The sequence below is a fragment of the Genypterus blacodes genome, unplaced genomic scaffold, assembly GCF_046128005.1.
Source record: "Genypterus blacodes isolate CSIRO-AG114 ecotype Tasmania unplaced genomic scaffold, CSIRO-AGI_Gbla_v1 ptg000086l_1, whole genome shotgun sequence".
Classification (NCBI taxonomy): Eukaryota; Metazoa; Chordata; class Actinopteri; order Ophidiiformes; family Ophidiidae; genus Genypterus; species Genypterus blacodes.
Window position 1 is genome coordinate 317,450 of NW_027466891.1, and position 14,843 is coordinate 332,292.

The following is a 14,843-nucleotide window of genomic DNA, read 5'->3' on the forward strand; positions in this document are numbered from 1 at the left end:
TTCTCTAAGAGAAGAAAAAGGTGAAGAGAAACAGTGACTTGTCTCCTTTTCCTCTTTTTTCTAATTTTCCTATTTTCCTACTTTTTTCTCTTTTCTCTTTTTCTTCACCTCTTTTTTTTTCTATTTTCATTCTTCGTTCTATTTCTTCACTTTTTTTGTCTCGTTTTCCCATTCTCTTTATTTTTCACTTCCTTCATGCTTTCCTATGCTCTCGTTTTTTCTTCACCTCCTACTCTCAATTTTCAATGTTCATTTCTTCAAATGTACCTGTTGAGTTGAGATCGCACCCGGGTTCTTTCTCCCTCCTACCTCTCCACACTGCATCGTTCAGAGAGGGAGCTGCTGGGATGGAGACAGACAGACAGACAGACTGACTCCCTGAAGCTGATCCCTGTTTTGTCTGTGGTTGTGTTGTGTAAGATTAGATTAGATTAGATTCAACTTTATTGTCATTGAGCAAAGTACAGGTACAAGCCAATGAAATGCAGTTAGCATCCAACCAGAAGTGCAAAAATGTATAATAAACTATATATACAGGTAATTAATAAATAGTGTCAAATAGTGCAAAGTGTCTTTGTGCAACGGAAGTGAAATGAAATGAGTGCAAGAGTTTTTGAGTTGAGTGGGAGGATGGAGTAGAGTGTCAGGGTCAGAGAGATCAACTTGGAGGGTCTCACAGTATTGACTGCTGAGCCGAAGTCAATGAACAGCATTCTGGCGTAACAGTTCAGGTGTCAGTGTGGAGTGAAGTGTGTGGAGATGGCGTCCTCAGTTGACCTGTTGTGGCGGTAGGCAAACTGCTGAGGGTCCAAAGTAGCAGGTAGGCAGGGTGTGAAGTGTGAGAGGACCAGCCTCTCAGAGCGCTTGGCGATGATAGGGGTGAGGGCAACAGGTCAGAAGTCATTCAGAGCCGTAGCGGTGGAGTGCTTCGCCCCTGGCAGGATGGTGGCGGTCTTGAAGGTGGTGGGAACAACTGATTGGGCCAGGTGGGGTCCTGTGAGATCCCCCGTCTCAGGTTGGCCCTAGCTGAGCTGTAGGCCTCCCGGTCTCCAGACCTGAAGGCTTACATCTCTGGATCATTGTGGACTCTGGATCAAGATCAAAGACGAGTAAACCTGTGGGCCAAATGATTGTAGCTGTTCACATACATCAAGAGCTTAATGTCCAAACAAGAGACAAGAGATTTTAGCATAAAGTTGTCTGTCAAAGGAAATAAGAATGACGTGTTTCACCTCGACGTCTGAGAGAGCAGAGAGTGTCGGCGGAGGCGGAGACGTGGAGCGGGTGGAGGAGGCCGACGTGTCCTGAGCTGGGAGAGGTCGAGGGAGGCTCTGCGGGCAAACCAAGAGGTCAGACTGATGCCTGAGGAGGTGGAGTAAGAGGACGTTACACACACTCTGCTCCACCAGCATCCTGGGCCCCGCTGGAACACTGCACAGAAAAACAACAACACAGGGTTACACACACTATTAATAGGAGCCTCAAAGACAGACAGCGAAGGTTTCCATCTAGTGGCAGGAGAGCTTCACTGCACAGTCACACTTCAGTATGTGTATCAAAACAAAAACAAGAGGTGTGATAAAGATCTAAATATGAAACAAATGACCTCCAGACTAAAATGGGACGTCTCCACCTGTTTACTTCCAAGCAACTATTTCTTTTCTATGTGTTGTTGTGTGTGTGTGTCGTCCCTCCCCATCTGCTCGGGTTGAGGCTATCTGTAGCATAATCCACAGGGAGAGAATGTGAAGTATTTAGGTATTAATGGGAATGTAGTGTGTCGCCGTGGTGATGAGTGACGGCACGGGAACACCAGGATTACATGACACACACACACATGTTCTGTAGAAAGAGGCTTAGATAACAAACATGTATGAGTTATGGTGTGTATGTGGATCCATGAAAAAGGTGACAGACAGTGAAAGACATCGTCCTGTGGTTCCCCCGACCCAAAGCCCCGCCTACATTTTTCCACGCCTCTGCTGCCAAATATACCTCAGCACCCCATCACCCCATCACACCCCCCCGCCAACCGACGTCTTCCTGTACCTATAAACATCTGACAGTTTCCCCCCTTCGCATGGCGTGACTAACACTGAATTCCACTGACACACACACACACAGAGAACACCGAGGGGGAGAGAGAGAGCGAGAGAGAGATGAGAAAAGCAGAGCCAAAATGGGGGAGAAGCAGAAAGGGTGTTAACCAAATCTAAATCCGTCCTTTTCCAAGTGTAATTTCAAGCGTGTCTCCCTCGAGGTTGTACTTGTTGACAGTAATGGCTGTTGTGTAAACAGGAGGGGAGGAGCAGCCGGAAAAGTCCTGAAATGTTGAGTCAAGTCCATCCGTCCGTCTGTCCATCCCTGGGCTCTCTGCTATCATCAGACCCACCCCGCTCCCATTGCCTCGCAGGGTTAAACTGAATCCACCCCTCTTAGATGTGCAGCTGTGGCAAAAAAAATCGAACTGAACACAGAAATCCCTGATGAAGATCGGACCAAATTCAATTAGATTGGAACAAACTGTATCCTCACGCCACAAACCTACACTGGAACGGTTTGACTGTGGGAACGGCAACTTACTGGAACATACAGGGTCCAAAGATGGTTGCCAGGTTCTCCACAGGCATGTGATTTGATTGGCTTTGTGCCGCCACTCTGGACAGGAAGTGGATGAGGTAAGACAAGATACTGAGGTTGACGCCGGGGAGACGAGAAAGACTGTCTCTCATACGCCGGTTCATCTGGGACACATCTGCATGTTCTATAGAGGAACACAGGCAAAACACACATTGAATCAAGCTGTTTATACGGAAAGGTGTGTGTTCTCTTCTAATTGGGTGACAAAATGAGAAGATAATCAAATCTGTCTCTTTGTACCTGTGAGGATCCGGACCAGCTCTATACGCTGAGGCTCGGGCAACACAGGGGTCGGCAGCTCCCTGAGGAAGAGTTTGAGGAGGGAGGCGACGGTGCAGACGTCCCCCTCATGCTGCAGGTCCACTCGCTCGCCGCTGTCCCACCGCTGCCTCAGCTGCCTGGTCCGCACCACCGAGCCAGACAGGCGGAACAGCCCTCTGTGGTCCATCCCTGTAAAGACGAGAGACAGCACAGGGATGCTTTGTGTTTGAGAATGAAGAAGAGACGAGCGGAGAGAGGACAATAAATAGAGATGAAGATACCATTCCTGTCCAGGTAATCCACCATGTCTCTTAACACAAGGGGGACTCCACAGAGCAGCTGCCCGTCTTCTCTCAGTGCGTCCAGGTCAACGCCGAACACACATCTGGCTGCAGCGCCAGGCTTGGGTGGCAGGGTGGTCACAGCGGGCTCTGGACTGACCTTGGCGTTGGCCCTCAGGATTCTCACAGACGACAGATCGTTCTGCAAGGAATGAGGATAAATGGCTTAACACACAAGAATGAAAATCTTCCATGATCTCAGATAGTCCTGTTCCCAGACTTCAGGAGGCATTAAGGGTCTGTAATCTTCAACCTGACCCTCATCTCGTCTCCCAAGTGTAAATGTGAACTGAAGGGGTTTGCTTAATAAGTCCTTAACCCAGCCTATAACCCCTGTGATCAGAGTGGAAAGTGAAGTTGTTAAGCATGCCTCAGTCATGATCATAATGCAAACATTTTACAGACACATGATCCCTCATATCGTGTTACAGTTGAATGAGTAACCAGGTTAACTGCTACCTAGAGACAAAATACATCAGTGGTTGTTTGTGGTGTTGAAAACAGAAAAAGATAATTTAGTTGTCTACAGTTTTTAGTGACCGTTTTTATTTTTCATTTTCTAAATTCAGCTTGTTGTGTCATTCTTCCGTTCAAAAAAGTTTAAAAGTCAACTCAACTTTAGCGGAGTAAATACAACTGTAATAACAACGTCTGTCGTGGCTACAGGCAACCTTCGCATTCACTCTAAAGCACCACATAACATGGTCACTAGTTAATCTGTAACACATACACGTAGTATAACAGCTTGTACGGCGTAAATAGAGAGAATAGTGCAGTTTAAACTTACACACAGCGACACGGAGGCGCTTGCTCCCATCCTTCAGCTCAGCTCTCCATGTTTGAAACTTCACTCGCACTTTTCCTCCTCGCTCTGAAGATGACCGGAAACTCTGATACAGGACGGCTAATTACCGCCATCGTCCGACCGTCACAACGTAAAGTTTTCATCAACCGGAAAATAGTTGTTTCAACGTTAGACGACAAAATGGAGCAGGCGGCGTTTTCCGCTCGCGGAGCTCAGCGGCAGGCAGATTGTTTGGGTTGCTAGTCACGTGACACACGTAGCCATGGTAAAGAGTGGAAGGGTTGCTAGGAAACGAGTGGCTCTGTGAAGGATGTAAAGTCACGCCAGTTACTGTTCAATTCTGAAATGATAATAATAATTTATGTGTCACTATCTTTCTATAACGTTGAAATAATTGAAATAATTTTGTAAAAAATAAAAATAAAAATAAAAATCTATTTGACTTTTTGTTGTTCCTAAGTCAGAATGGAATAGAAACTATTTACAAGCACTTACAAAAAAAACTACTTACAAATTGAGATTTATTCAAGTTTGTTTTATTTGGCACATTTAAATAAAATAAAAATACATACATAAATACTAGGATACTGGCATAAAAAAATAACAAGGTGAGTAAAAAGTGACAGCCCTCACGCTGTCTCTAACTTGTCTATATCAATACTATCTGTACAGTATTTGCACTCTGCGAAAATATAAGCAAACACCGGCTTGTCCCATATTTTTGCCTCATGTCTAAAACAGGAACATGCAAACAAACATCTGTAGTTTTATACTTTTTACGACATTCAAGTGATTCTAACAGCCTACTGCAATGTTCATTAATGTGATGATTGCAATAAACAACTTGAACTGTACACATGGCATTCCTTTACAGAGTGCCTAAATAAACAGTCTCTAAGGCTGACTTTGTGCATATAAAAATCACTGGAAACACAGGACATTGCAAAATTGTGCTTTTACAAAAGTATCTAAAATAATACACACAAACAGTCGTGCAGACACCCTCATACTGTATACACAGAAAGGTCCAGCCTGGTAAAAATGAATGCCAGCAGGGGTCATGATTGGATAGTCAGCATGCTGTTTGGAGCTGTAGTTTGATTTCGCCACAATTTGTCTCTTTTCCAAACAACACAACCAGGAGCGGTCTCAGGAGGTATATCTGTAAGTCTCAAACATATCAGACACCATAAAATCTGTGGTAAAAACAAAAATCATCTTTAAAACAAGGCTTCCGTATTGTTCCTACAGACGTTACATGTGGACAGACACGGACCATCATCGATGCTTTGGTAAGTTACAGACGAGTCACTAAGATAAAATAAAATCTAAAAAATATACTAACTATCAGGAGTATATCAACAGTCCCTCCCTCATTCCAGTCAGTATACGTTTCCTTAGTTATTGCCAAAGTGCAGATTGATTTCAAATGTTGCCATTCTGTGGAAAATCACGGGAGTGCGTTTTGATTCTTCATTTTGAGCCAACGGCGCTAAAGAAAGAAATCATAGTGGTGTCGACCTCAGAAAATGAGGCGGTAATAAAAAAATCAACACAGGCATCTGAGGCAAATCTTCAAAAATGCAAAATATCTGTGATATACCTGAGAAACGCAGGCATGGCACAGAGAGAATGCCTGTATTTCAAAACCTTTCAAGGATTTCGGTATTTTAACCTGACACAGGAAACAGGAGAAGATCCGTCTGTGGTCAGGAAGACCGTTCACTTCAAACGTGGTATATGAAGGTACATACAGTTCATCACATCACAGTAACTCAGCAGTAGTGTGTGCTCGAGTCACACACTCAGGCTACAGAGGCAACTTTGTCACAGTTGCTGGTGTAATGAACATCTGGCCTGTCCTTCTTGTTCTCCTTCTTGTTCCAGCAGGGAAGGGTGAGCAGAAAGAGGACCGTGGCTCCCAGCAGCACAGAGCCGCCGCTAAAGTAAAACGCCAGGTCGTACGATTGTGTCCAGTCAAAGAACCAACCTGAAAAAGATGAGAAACAAGATCAGTTCCTGACAGAAACCATTTCCTACAACAGGGATTCAATGTTAACACAGGGCCTTCTACCTACCTACAACTGGGGGTCCAAGCATGATCCCAAAGCCTCCGAAGAACATGAGGATGCCGTGGGCTTGCGTCAGTCTCTCCAGACCGACAATCTTGGTGGTAATGTATGAAGTAAGAGACCAGTTTCCAGTGAAGAAACCCAATATGGACGTCAGGATCTGCAGCCCCACATAACTCTTAATGACGGGGATGAGGAGGAGCGACGCCCCGACTACAACCATGGTGAAGCCGTACAGATAGATGCCGTTGATCCACCTGATGTCCACCAGGATACCCAGCAGCAGTTTACCGATGCAGCTGGTGATGGCCAATATGGACACCAGAGGAATGACGGCGACTTCTTCGATGAGTCCTCCACTCTGGGCCACATCCTCCATGAAGAGCACAGGAGAGAAGGAGCCCAGGCTGAACATGAATATAGCAATGCAGAAGGCCACCATGGCTTGGTCCTGCATGATCTCAGACATGGAGTTCATGTACTTGGAGTATGCCCGGTGCTTCTTCTTGATAATTTTGGAACAGCTGCCCAGGAAGCCTTTGTTCTTCTTCTCTGTCTGTATGCTTAGGTCCTTGGCATCGATGCTGATGAGCAGCTCCTTCACCGTCAGAGTTTTCTCCTGGTTTGTGGTGGAGCCTGGTGCGATCTTCAGCTGCTCCTCCGCCGGCGGCTTCTCAAAGAGCTGCTCCTCGTTGCTGCGCTCAAGAGCCGCCTTCTGTTTGAGGTAGTATCCCGGCATGTTGAGGGGCCTCATGAACCCGGCGCAGGCCATGATGTTAAGTGCTAGAGCCCCCACCATCAGCAGGCAGCCATCGAGGCCATACAGCATGATCAGCTCCATCTGTGCAGTGGCGTAGATGAAGGCGCCAACACTTGTGCCTGGGGGAACAGAGGGAGGACTCAGTTAAGCTCCTGTGTCTAAACCTTTACACTCAATCAAGACGGTAGAGAAGAAGGTAATGGATTGAAGTAAAAACCCTCAACAAAAACTACAACTGACATTTTGGAATAAGTGTTGGGTGCTTCTAATAACTTCCCCAGCACATTACCATCACTGTTTTGGTTTCCCATGGACCAGATCTGGTCAGTGGTCACAAGTCCACATCCCACTACAGATGTTTACCTTGGTTTCCCCATGACTCCCAGCAGCTCATAAGTGAAAGTGAGCATGCAGAACAGTTGTGCTCCGGCTGTACCTGTGGTGACAATGCCCAGGGCCAGGCCGCGTCTCTTGTCAAAGTACTGACAGGTGATTGTCAAGGTGGCAGCGTAGACCAGGCCACAACCGAGACCTGAGGGAGGAGAGAGGACAAAGACAGCATTAAGGTCGGCCCAGATGATCTTCAGAAGGCAAACGCTCAACTGCAACAACGTTTCTTTTGACACCAATGTCCAATAAACAGAAGCTATAAATGTACACATGTGTGTACCCTATCTGCCTGTCACTGCAAGTATGTGTATTTATAAACTACACAAATGCCTTCCTGACACAGTGTACATGTCATACATATAGGGGGATTGTGTTGAGCCGTAAACAAGCTGCACGTGGACGGAGACCCTCAGCCACCAGAGGACATCGCTAAAAATAAAGAGACTTCAAAATGCATGGCCTTCCCTCGGGGGTTAAGTTAGTGTGTGTGTGTGGGGGGGGGGCTGAGCCTCATGAGCACTTCATGTTAAGTAGTAGGTGGTGGTCACATGGTGGTCAGGCTGAGCCCTAATGTTCCAGGTCTGTCAGCAGCAAAGATATGCTGTATATTGTGTGACATCATACATGGTGAAACTTTCATCTTAAGACTTCCTTAGCTGACAAGAGAACATATAAACTTGTTGTGTAATAGATAAACTTGACATGTCAGCCTGCTAGTTTGGTGTGATTATGTAATGAGTTTCAAGAGAGGTTGTGTCATGTTGTAGATAAGAAGCTTAATTGCCTCCCATCAAAAGAACAAGAGGGACTTATAAACCCTTATGATCAAAAGTACAGATTAAAGCCTCTACCTGAAGAACACACAAGGGCAAAGAGCACTTCAATAAGGTCCCCAGACTAATTACAGCATTAACTTTGTGGTTTCTAATCTCTGTCAGGTTTGTTAAACACACACCAGGCCGAGTGTAAAGCCTGCTTACCGACAACAATCCCGTAGGAAAAGATGAGGAACTCAACGTTGGGAGCAAAGGCACTCAGCATCATGCCACCTGCCACCATGACGCCGCTGAAAATGGTCACAGGCCGAGCGCCAAAGTTGTCCACGCACGCACTGCAGATGGGACCTGGAGGAAGACGGACAGACGGAAACAGAGAAAAGGATCATGAATACACTTTAATGTCTTACAGTCTCACAACAAAATGGCCTGGATCTTAACGTCATACTTTTCAGTGTTTATTGTTTGTGTCGGTGTTCTTTTTACAACAAAACACAGATCTTGTTTGCGTGCCGCCCTTGTTAACTGCATTATAACTTGACGACTGTGCGGTATTCTAGAGTTGAGATGGAGTCATGTGCCGTGTCATCTTGTCTTCAGACCAGCACTGCGACCGTGTTGCCGAGCAGCAGCCACCGCAGTGCTGCAGCTGTCTGGCAGACGGGGCACGTGTCCAGCACTCGGCCAGAAGACCCGAGGCTCGATCTGTCCAGTCATGGTTTTTCCCTGGCACTTCTGAGAAAGCGCACGTCAAGCTGTCATGTGCCTCAAGACAGAAATATCAGCTGACATGCATGGATCCTGTTTGGTCGACTCATTATCAGGATATCAGGATATCTCTGTCTAGACCTCAGGTTCTTCTCTCTTTTATTTGAGGATAACTTTGCCACTACAAACTTGTTCAATATTTCATTACCTCAATACCTCCACCAATGAGATTTGTGTATAATTAAAAACGTTATTGTTTTTTGTGATCATTAATGGAGAGCTGCTTCGTGACAAAAGTTATAAGACATTTAGAGTTAGTTAGTTCTTTTCACATTGTTTTTAAGGCCATAGACAACCATTCAGACTGCCTGTCCTGCACCACTAGAGGGTGGCGAACCTTTTTCCCTGCCTTGGTGGAGGTTTGCGCTCTCTAAGTGCTCTGCTTGTTCTCAGTCTTTTCGCTGTATGAACTGCTGTTTTCATCCCTCTTCTTCTTCTCCTTCCTCGGTGGTTAGATTAAAGGCTATGCGATCCTTCTACATTTGGATGACTTGCACTTGCTTTTGTCTCTGAGAAAATCAATATCACCAGACACAAAGTGCACATCTCTGTAATGGCCCTTTCTCTCCCTCTGGCTGAAACGTATTAACGTAATGGGGAATGCTCTCTTTCACACCTGTGGATGCTGTAAGTATATCCTCTGAGGTGATAGTTTAGATTCTAACAACAAGCTTTTGTCTGTGTCATAACTGTGCGTAGCAGTGCAGACACTGAGTGTGTACCGTACGATTCTCTAACGTTTGCAGTGCAGGCAGATGTGATTCACAGCTCAGCAGAGGTATCAGGTGTCATAAACAACAATTACACTTTCAAATCTACACAGACTGACCAGCATCCTCCCTGATCCATTACGATCAACATTCCATTTTGTTTAGTTTTCCCCTCTGACCCGTGATGTGGACCGTGAGGGTGAGCATATGATTACGGTGTGTGTGTGTGTGTGACTCACTGGCTACGAGGCCCACTCCGGCAACGAGGGAGCCCACCCAGGCTGTCATGCCCTTTCCCTTCTGGAAGGCTTGCAGCCACTCGGGGTAGAGGACGCCCACCGACTGAGGCGAGCCGTAGGCCAGGAGCTGGGCCATGAAGGAGACCACCACGATCACCCATCCCCAGCCTCCGTCCAACGCCTTCGCAGATGAGGCCATGGTGCCGGTGCTAGCGCCGCCCTCTGGGTTCTGCTGCAGCTTTGACAGACGAGAGGCTCCTGGAAGGGAAAAGAAGAATATAAACATTTTTTTTAAATATTACAATAACAGAATGTAAAAACAGATGATGATGTCATGTTTTCTTTTGACCTCTGTATAATTGTTTCTTAAAGCAGCCCTTACTTGAAGCCTGGATGTTAAGCAGACTGCAGGAGCACTCAGCCTGTTGAGGCAGTTTACCTGTCTGGAGCAGAGTTCCGCTGCTCCCGAGCCATAACTGGCTTTTTGTTCTTTCCTCACAAACCACACCTCAGAGGAGGAGTGAACACACACACAGGCTCTGTACCTTAACCTCAGACCTACTCTATCCCCCCTGATAAGCATTCATGACACAGCTAAGTCGAGTTTCCTGTGCTGACGAAGTTGTTGTTGTCTTTTTTCTTCCTCGTCTTCCATCAATACATTGCGACCAAAACAACTTTAACACGCGTCACTGCGGCAACACGAACAACGGCTTTCTATTAATGATCGCCGTGACAAAAGCGTCAGTCTGGAAAAGTTATCCGCACGTAAACAAACGGTTTATTTACCGACTAAACATGACGTGTTGACTCCATTCTGACCGCATTCCGACTGATATCTCAGACAATGATGCAGGCGAGTAAACTGCCTCGTCGCGTTGTATTCAACGCATTTTGTCTATCATAACACGCAATATTATGATGTTTCGAGACAATAACAACATTTCCTCCATCATAATGTCACTGCGTGTATTGCGTCACTCACCTCAGCATCTAGACTAATGAGCGCCTACCGAGCCGCGCGCTCGCTTGCGGCAACTTTCCATGCAGGCAGGATGCTTCCGTTTACACAAACGCCGCCGACGAGAAAAGGAAGAAATCGACCGAAATTCGCCGGACAGGCACCGGTGGCCTCTCGGGGCCGGACACTAAGATGTCCGTGTGCTGGACAAAGCCCGTTTGGAGCAACAATGCGCGGTGTATCCGCTTTGTAGCCGGCGACACAAACCGGTTCAAAGCTGTTCTCGCTGGCTGGTCCAGCTCACGCGGCGGCGCTTCCAGAGGAGGAGAGGAAACTGCGCTGCCGCTTCTTTGCTGCGCGCACGGAGCGCACAGATGGGGACCGACTGAACGTGCGGCCGGGGATCAGAACATGGAGGAGTCGCGCTGAAATAACATTTTCCTCATATTGTCCGCCATTACAGCTATGATTAACCGAAGTGCAACTTTAAACTGCAATTGCAAGTTTTGCGGCACACACACAAACACACACTGACAATAGTTCAAAAATACCTGATAGGTGATTCTGGCCACTCAAATGTTGTCAGGAAAGCATGAAGGCGCCTGCAGTAGGTTCAACGTTCATGTGCCCATAGTGATCATGATGATAATGGTGGTGATGGTAATAGCCGGGATCTTCCCCCTCTGCAGCAACATGGTTCATGTTGCCAATCCAGTCTGAACTGGTTGTGAAGTGACAACACCTCAGCTCAAAGACTGGGTGAGCCCCGGGAGAGCTTGGCTGTAAGGCAGGGCAGAGCAACTTCACTTACAGGGCCCACACAAGAACATGATGACAGACACAGTTTGTTGTGTTTCAGACACAACAATGCATAAAAAGACGTTCAAGTTGAGAATAAAAGAATACATTTAAGTGTTTTATCTCTCAAGGTTTGCAGTAAAGCAGAATGCACTTTTGAACCTACAAGTAATAAAGACATGAACACGTTTTCTTGTTTCTAGTTTGGACACAAGTCCTCAAAGTCTTGCTATGTTTTAAAGGTAATTGTAGGCTGATTTTGTAACTGATTTGATGTGGTTGTTGAACTCTTTGGCTCCCAAGGTAATGATCTCACCTTTGTCTTCATTTAGTTGAAGGAAATTCTGGCACACTCAGTCACCGACTTGCTCAATGCGCTGACACAGCAAACCTATTAGGCAATAGCCATTTGATGACAGAGCTTATATAGATTTGAGTGTCGTCCACATAACTATGATAAGTAATAATATTGTTATTTTGCCTTGTGGAAACATGTAGTGGTTGAATAGAGACAACCCTAGAATTTAACCATTAATTAGCTCATGTCAGCCAAAGGACACCCTAACCTAACATACCTGCAAATAACTCCAGGCATCTGCTTGTGTTTAGTCCTGTTGATTGTCAGCTAAAGAGTGCAAGCAAACATTTCTGCCAATCAATACCAGTTTCTTAAAACAACACATATAAGGTAGACCTCTGCAACGCAATACACATCATTGTTGTTTACAGCTTTTGCAGCACAGGGAAACTTAACCTGGAACCTGTTTGGAATGTGAAAAAGATATATATATATATATATATATATATATATTGGCATCAAACTCAAAAAACAGTTCATTGTGTAAATATCATTACCTCATCCAACCAGGTGACAGCTGCTCAACACAGACAACAGGTGTATGTTTGAGATAAGCCTTCTCTCAAAAATACAATTAAGCAGGTGGTTGCTTATAGATCATCATTGGGTCAACAGATGGAGCATAGAGATGTCAAATGCTGTCTTCAACATTCATGGAATCTAAAGCACACACCGCACGTGTTTGACAGCAGCCAACTTCAGGTCTCAGTCACACCTTCCCATCTGTCTTGACATTGGCATCTCTTTTGACATCCCACACTGTTTACCTGCGAGGCCCAGTGCACCAATTTTTTTTATGGGTGTGTCTCCTTGATTGCCCAGTTTCTCATCCAAGTCTGCCACTGCGGTTTTCAGTTGCCCAAGTTCATTTTAGACCGTTTATCCTCTGCTTTTGTCTACTCTTGCTCCTCTGCCCTGCACTTGATTTTAGCCTGACGCAGACTGGTTTCACACAGAATGCAGCTGAACTTATGGTGAAACTTTGATGCCTTTTCTCCATAGGTGAGATCTGCTGCCAGGACGGCTTTGAAACTAAGATTTAGCCGCCCGTAATCCCTTTCTGCCTGAGAAAAACACACAAGTTAATTGCACTCTACAGACGTGTGGACCCAGACCAGTTTCAACCAGATACAGCATGATGCATGTGGAGCACAGTGTGTGGCGAGTGGGTAATGCCCCTGCTACACTTGTAACACCATTGGCCGTTGCTAGAATCAATGCTGGTACTGGGTTTCACTTGCTTGCATTAGATATTCTATCGATTTTTGCACATTGTTCCGATTTCCATATGGGTCAGAAAGGTTACTGGGTTAGATGTCAGGACTGGTTGGAAGTATTATCACATGAAAGGAAGTATCAACACAGAACCTGGGCTTAATTAGTACTGTAGCAAGATTTCTCCATTGTATTGTCTGAGTTGTCTGTCTAATGAAATCAAAGATGATTTCGTTAGACAGTGTAGGCCCGTGATGAGTCAGAACTTTGCATAGTCAATCATGGAGCTGCAGTTTGATCCAATCAAGATCTTCGCCTTGCCAGATCCTCACCTGATCCTTGATCTTTACTTTATCACTGTAATCCGTCTGACATTTATCTTAAATTTATGACATTTGAAGTCATATACTCATAAATTATTGTTTCTGTAGATTCCTCTGAATGAGTCAGACAGACTAAAGGAAACATCAGTCGACCTTATGGTGGCGCTATAACAACAACTTTAATTTGAACAGGCTGTCATAATTGGGGGATTGGAGAATTCAATGGCCAAAGATCTAAAGTTGTGTAGTTTTGTATAAACACTGCAATTTTTTTTCTGTCACATGCTTCTCCACAGCTGACCGCAACACACACACACACACACACACACACACACACAGAGAGAGAGCACCATTATGTAAGGCTGACCTGATATTTTGACACTTTCCAACATCTCCTGCTTCTCCCAACACTGAAGTGACACCTGAGAGGAAGCCTGCTGGTCTTTTCCGTAACAGGCCCTGCAGGTGTAAACAAACGGAGCCACCCTGCAGTCAGATTACGCCATGTCGCTCTGGCTTCTACGGGTTCTACAAAACCTAGAGGGTGAGAGGCCGCCGTAGTGCCCAGCATGGTTGACCTGTACACCGACTTCAGATTCCTGCTTGGATTAGTTCAAGTTGCTTGTTTCAACCGTGGGACAGAGCAGTTCATTGTAAAAGAACAAAAACAGGATGTGCGTCACGTGTATCAGACGTCTCTGCAGTTGTGTTTTTGATGAGGTTGACTGCATGGATGTGGTATGGTAGCACGGTGAGACCTTCTGGGAGGGGATCACTTGCTTTGATTCCCAGTCATCACTGCGCTCTCCTGTCCTAATATCACACCCTCGGCCATGTTTACAATGCTTAACGATCCTCAAATTACACAGCAGCAGATTTTGCTCAGCCTTGAACCAGTTTGAACCGGTTGAAACCGCGCAGACGAGTGAGTGAGAAGTTGTGTTCGGGCACGATGCCAGGATTCAACAGAGAGCTGCTGTGCTGACAGATTTACAACCACTTATTTGTAGCACAATTGCCTACCTGGATGGAATGAGGACAATGTCCGGCCATGTTTATAAGGACGCCAATCATTGATTCACTTCATGCTCCAGTTACCAGATAGCCCACTTTCTTAATGTGATGTGGTTAAACTAATCCCATCTTGATTTTAAACCAAATCATGTAAATCATTATTTAAACAATCACTATCACATTGTCTTTAACTACGAGCTAACGGCATGTGAAGGCTTATCAGCTGTTAAGTGAGGCCTGGTAATGAGTTAAACACTGAAAATTGAAGTTGGATCACTCATAGATCTAAATTATGAAGCTGGATATCGCTCTATTTAAGCATTTGAATATCATGGTGGGTTTTAAACGCCTTCATTTTACACCAAGTGGTCACTTTATGAGATACAGATGTACGATCCAATAATACTCCCTC

At 45.5% G+C, this 14,843-nt stretch overlaps 2 protein-coding genes across 4 annotated transcripts; both read right to left on the reverse strand.

Annotated features, from left to right (window-relative positions):
• Positions 1–1,076: 1,076 nt before the first annotated feature.
• On the reverse strand, positions 1,077–4,500 carry LOC143007427 (protein FAM13A-like). The gene is made up of 6 exons (XM_076158770.1): positions 4,030–4,500; positions 3,183–3,384; positions 2,881–3,090; positions 2,584–2,764; positions 1,233–1,431; positions 1,077–1,115 (listed from the first exon to the last, which is right to left on the reverse strand). Exons 1-6 carry the CDS (start codon positions 4,057–4,059, stop codon positions 1,077–1,079), a joined length of 861 nt encoding a protein of 286 aa, XP_076014885.1. The 5' UTR covers positions 4,060–4,500.
• A 278-nt stretch (positions 4,501–4,778) lies between these two features.
• Positions 4,779–11,519, reverse strand: LOC143007422 (monocarboxylate transporter 9-like). Of its 3 annotated transcripts, none has more exons than XM_076158763.1 (6): positions 11,275–11,519; positions 9,763–10,020; positions 8,250–8,393; positions 7,316–7,411; positions 6,126–6,998; positions 4,779–6,037 (listed from the first exon to the last, which is right to left on the reverse strand). In XM_076158763.1, the coding sequence occupies exons 2-6, from the start codon at positions 9,959–9,961 to the stop codon at positions 5,853–5,855; spliced, it is 1,497 nt and encodes a 498-aa protein (XP_076014878.1). In that variant the 5' UTR covers positions 9,962–10,020; positions 11,275–11,519; the 3' UTR covers positions 4,779–5,852. The 3 variants fall into 3 exon arrangements, with proteins under 3 accessions (XP_076014878.1, XP_076014880.1, XP_076014879.1); XM_076158765.1 differs by lacking the exon at positions 11,275–11,519 and adding an exon at positions 10,748–11,042; XM_076158764.1 differs by lacking the exon at positions 11,275–11,519 and adding an exon at positions 10,145–10,679.
• Positions 11,520–14,843: the final 3,324 nt, after the last annotated feature.

What these genes read in the sequence shown, in the direction of transcription:
- LOC143007427 (XM_076158770.1), bottom strand. Translation starts at nt 4,059, where the DNA reads ATGGGAGCAAGCGCCTCCGTGTCGCTGTGT. An exon ending in GCTGGTCCGGATCCTCACAG is followed by an intron (nt 2,765 to 2,880) that starts GTACAAAGAGAC and finishes GTTCCTCTATAG; the next exon opens with AACATGCAGATGTGTCCCAG. An exon ending in TTTGGACCCTGTATGTTCCA is followed by an intron (nt 1,432 to 2,583) that starts GTAAGTTGCCGT and finishes TTTTCTGTGCAG; the next exon opens with TGTTCCAGCGGGGCCCAGGA.
- LOC143007422 (XM_076158763.1), bottom strand. Translation starts at nt 9,961, where the DNA reads ATGGCCTCATCTGCGAAGGCGTTGGACGGAGGCTGGGGATGGGTGATC. An exon ending in CGGAGTGGGCCTCGTAGCCA is followed by an intron (nt 8,394 to 9,762) that starts GTGAGTCACACA and finishes GTCTTCCTCCAG; the next exon opens with GTCCCATCTGCAGTGCGTGC. An exon ending in TTCCTACGGGATTGTTGTCG is followed by an intron (nt 7,412 to 8,249) that starts GTAAGCAGGCTT and finishes CTCCTCCCTCAG; the next exon opens with GTCTCGGTTGTGGCCTGGTC.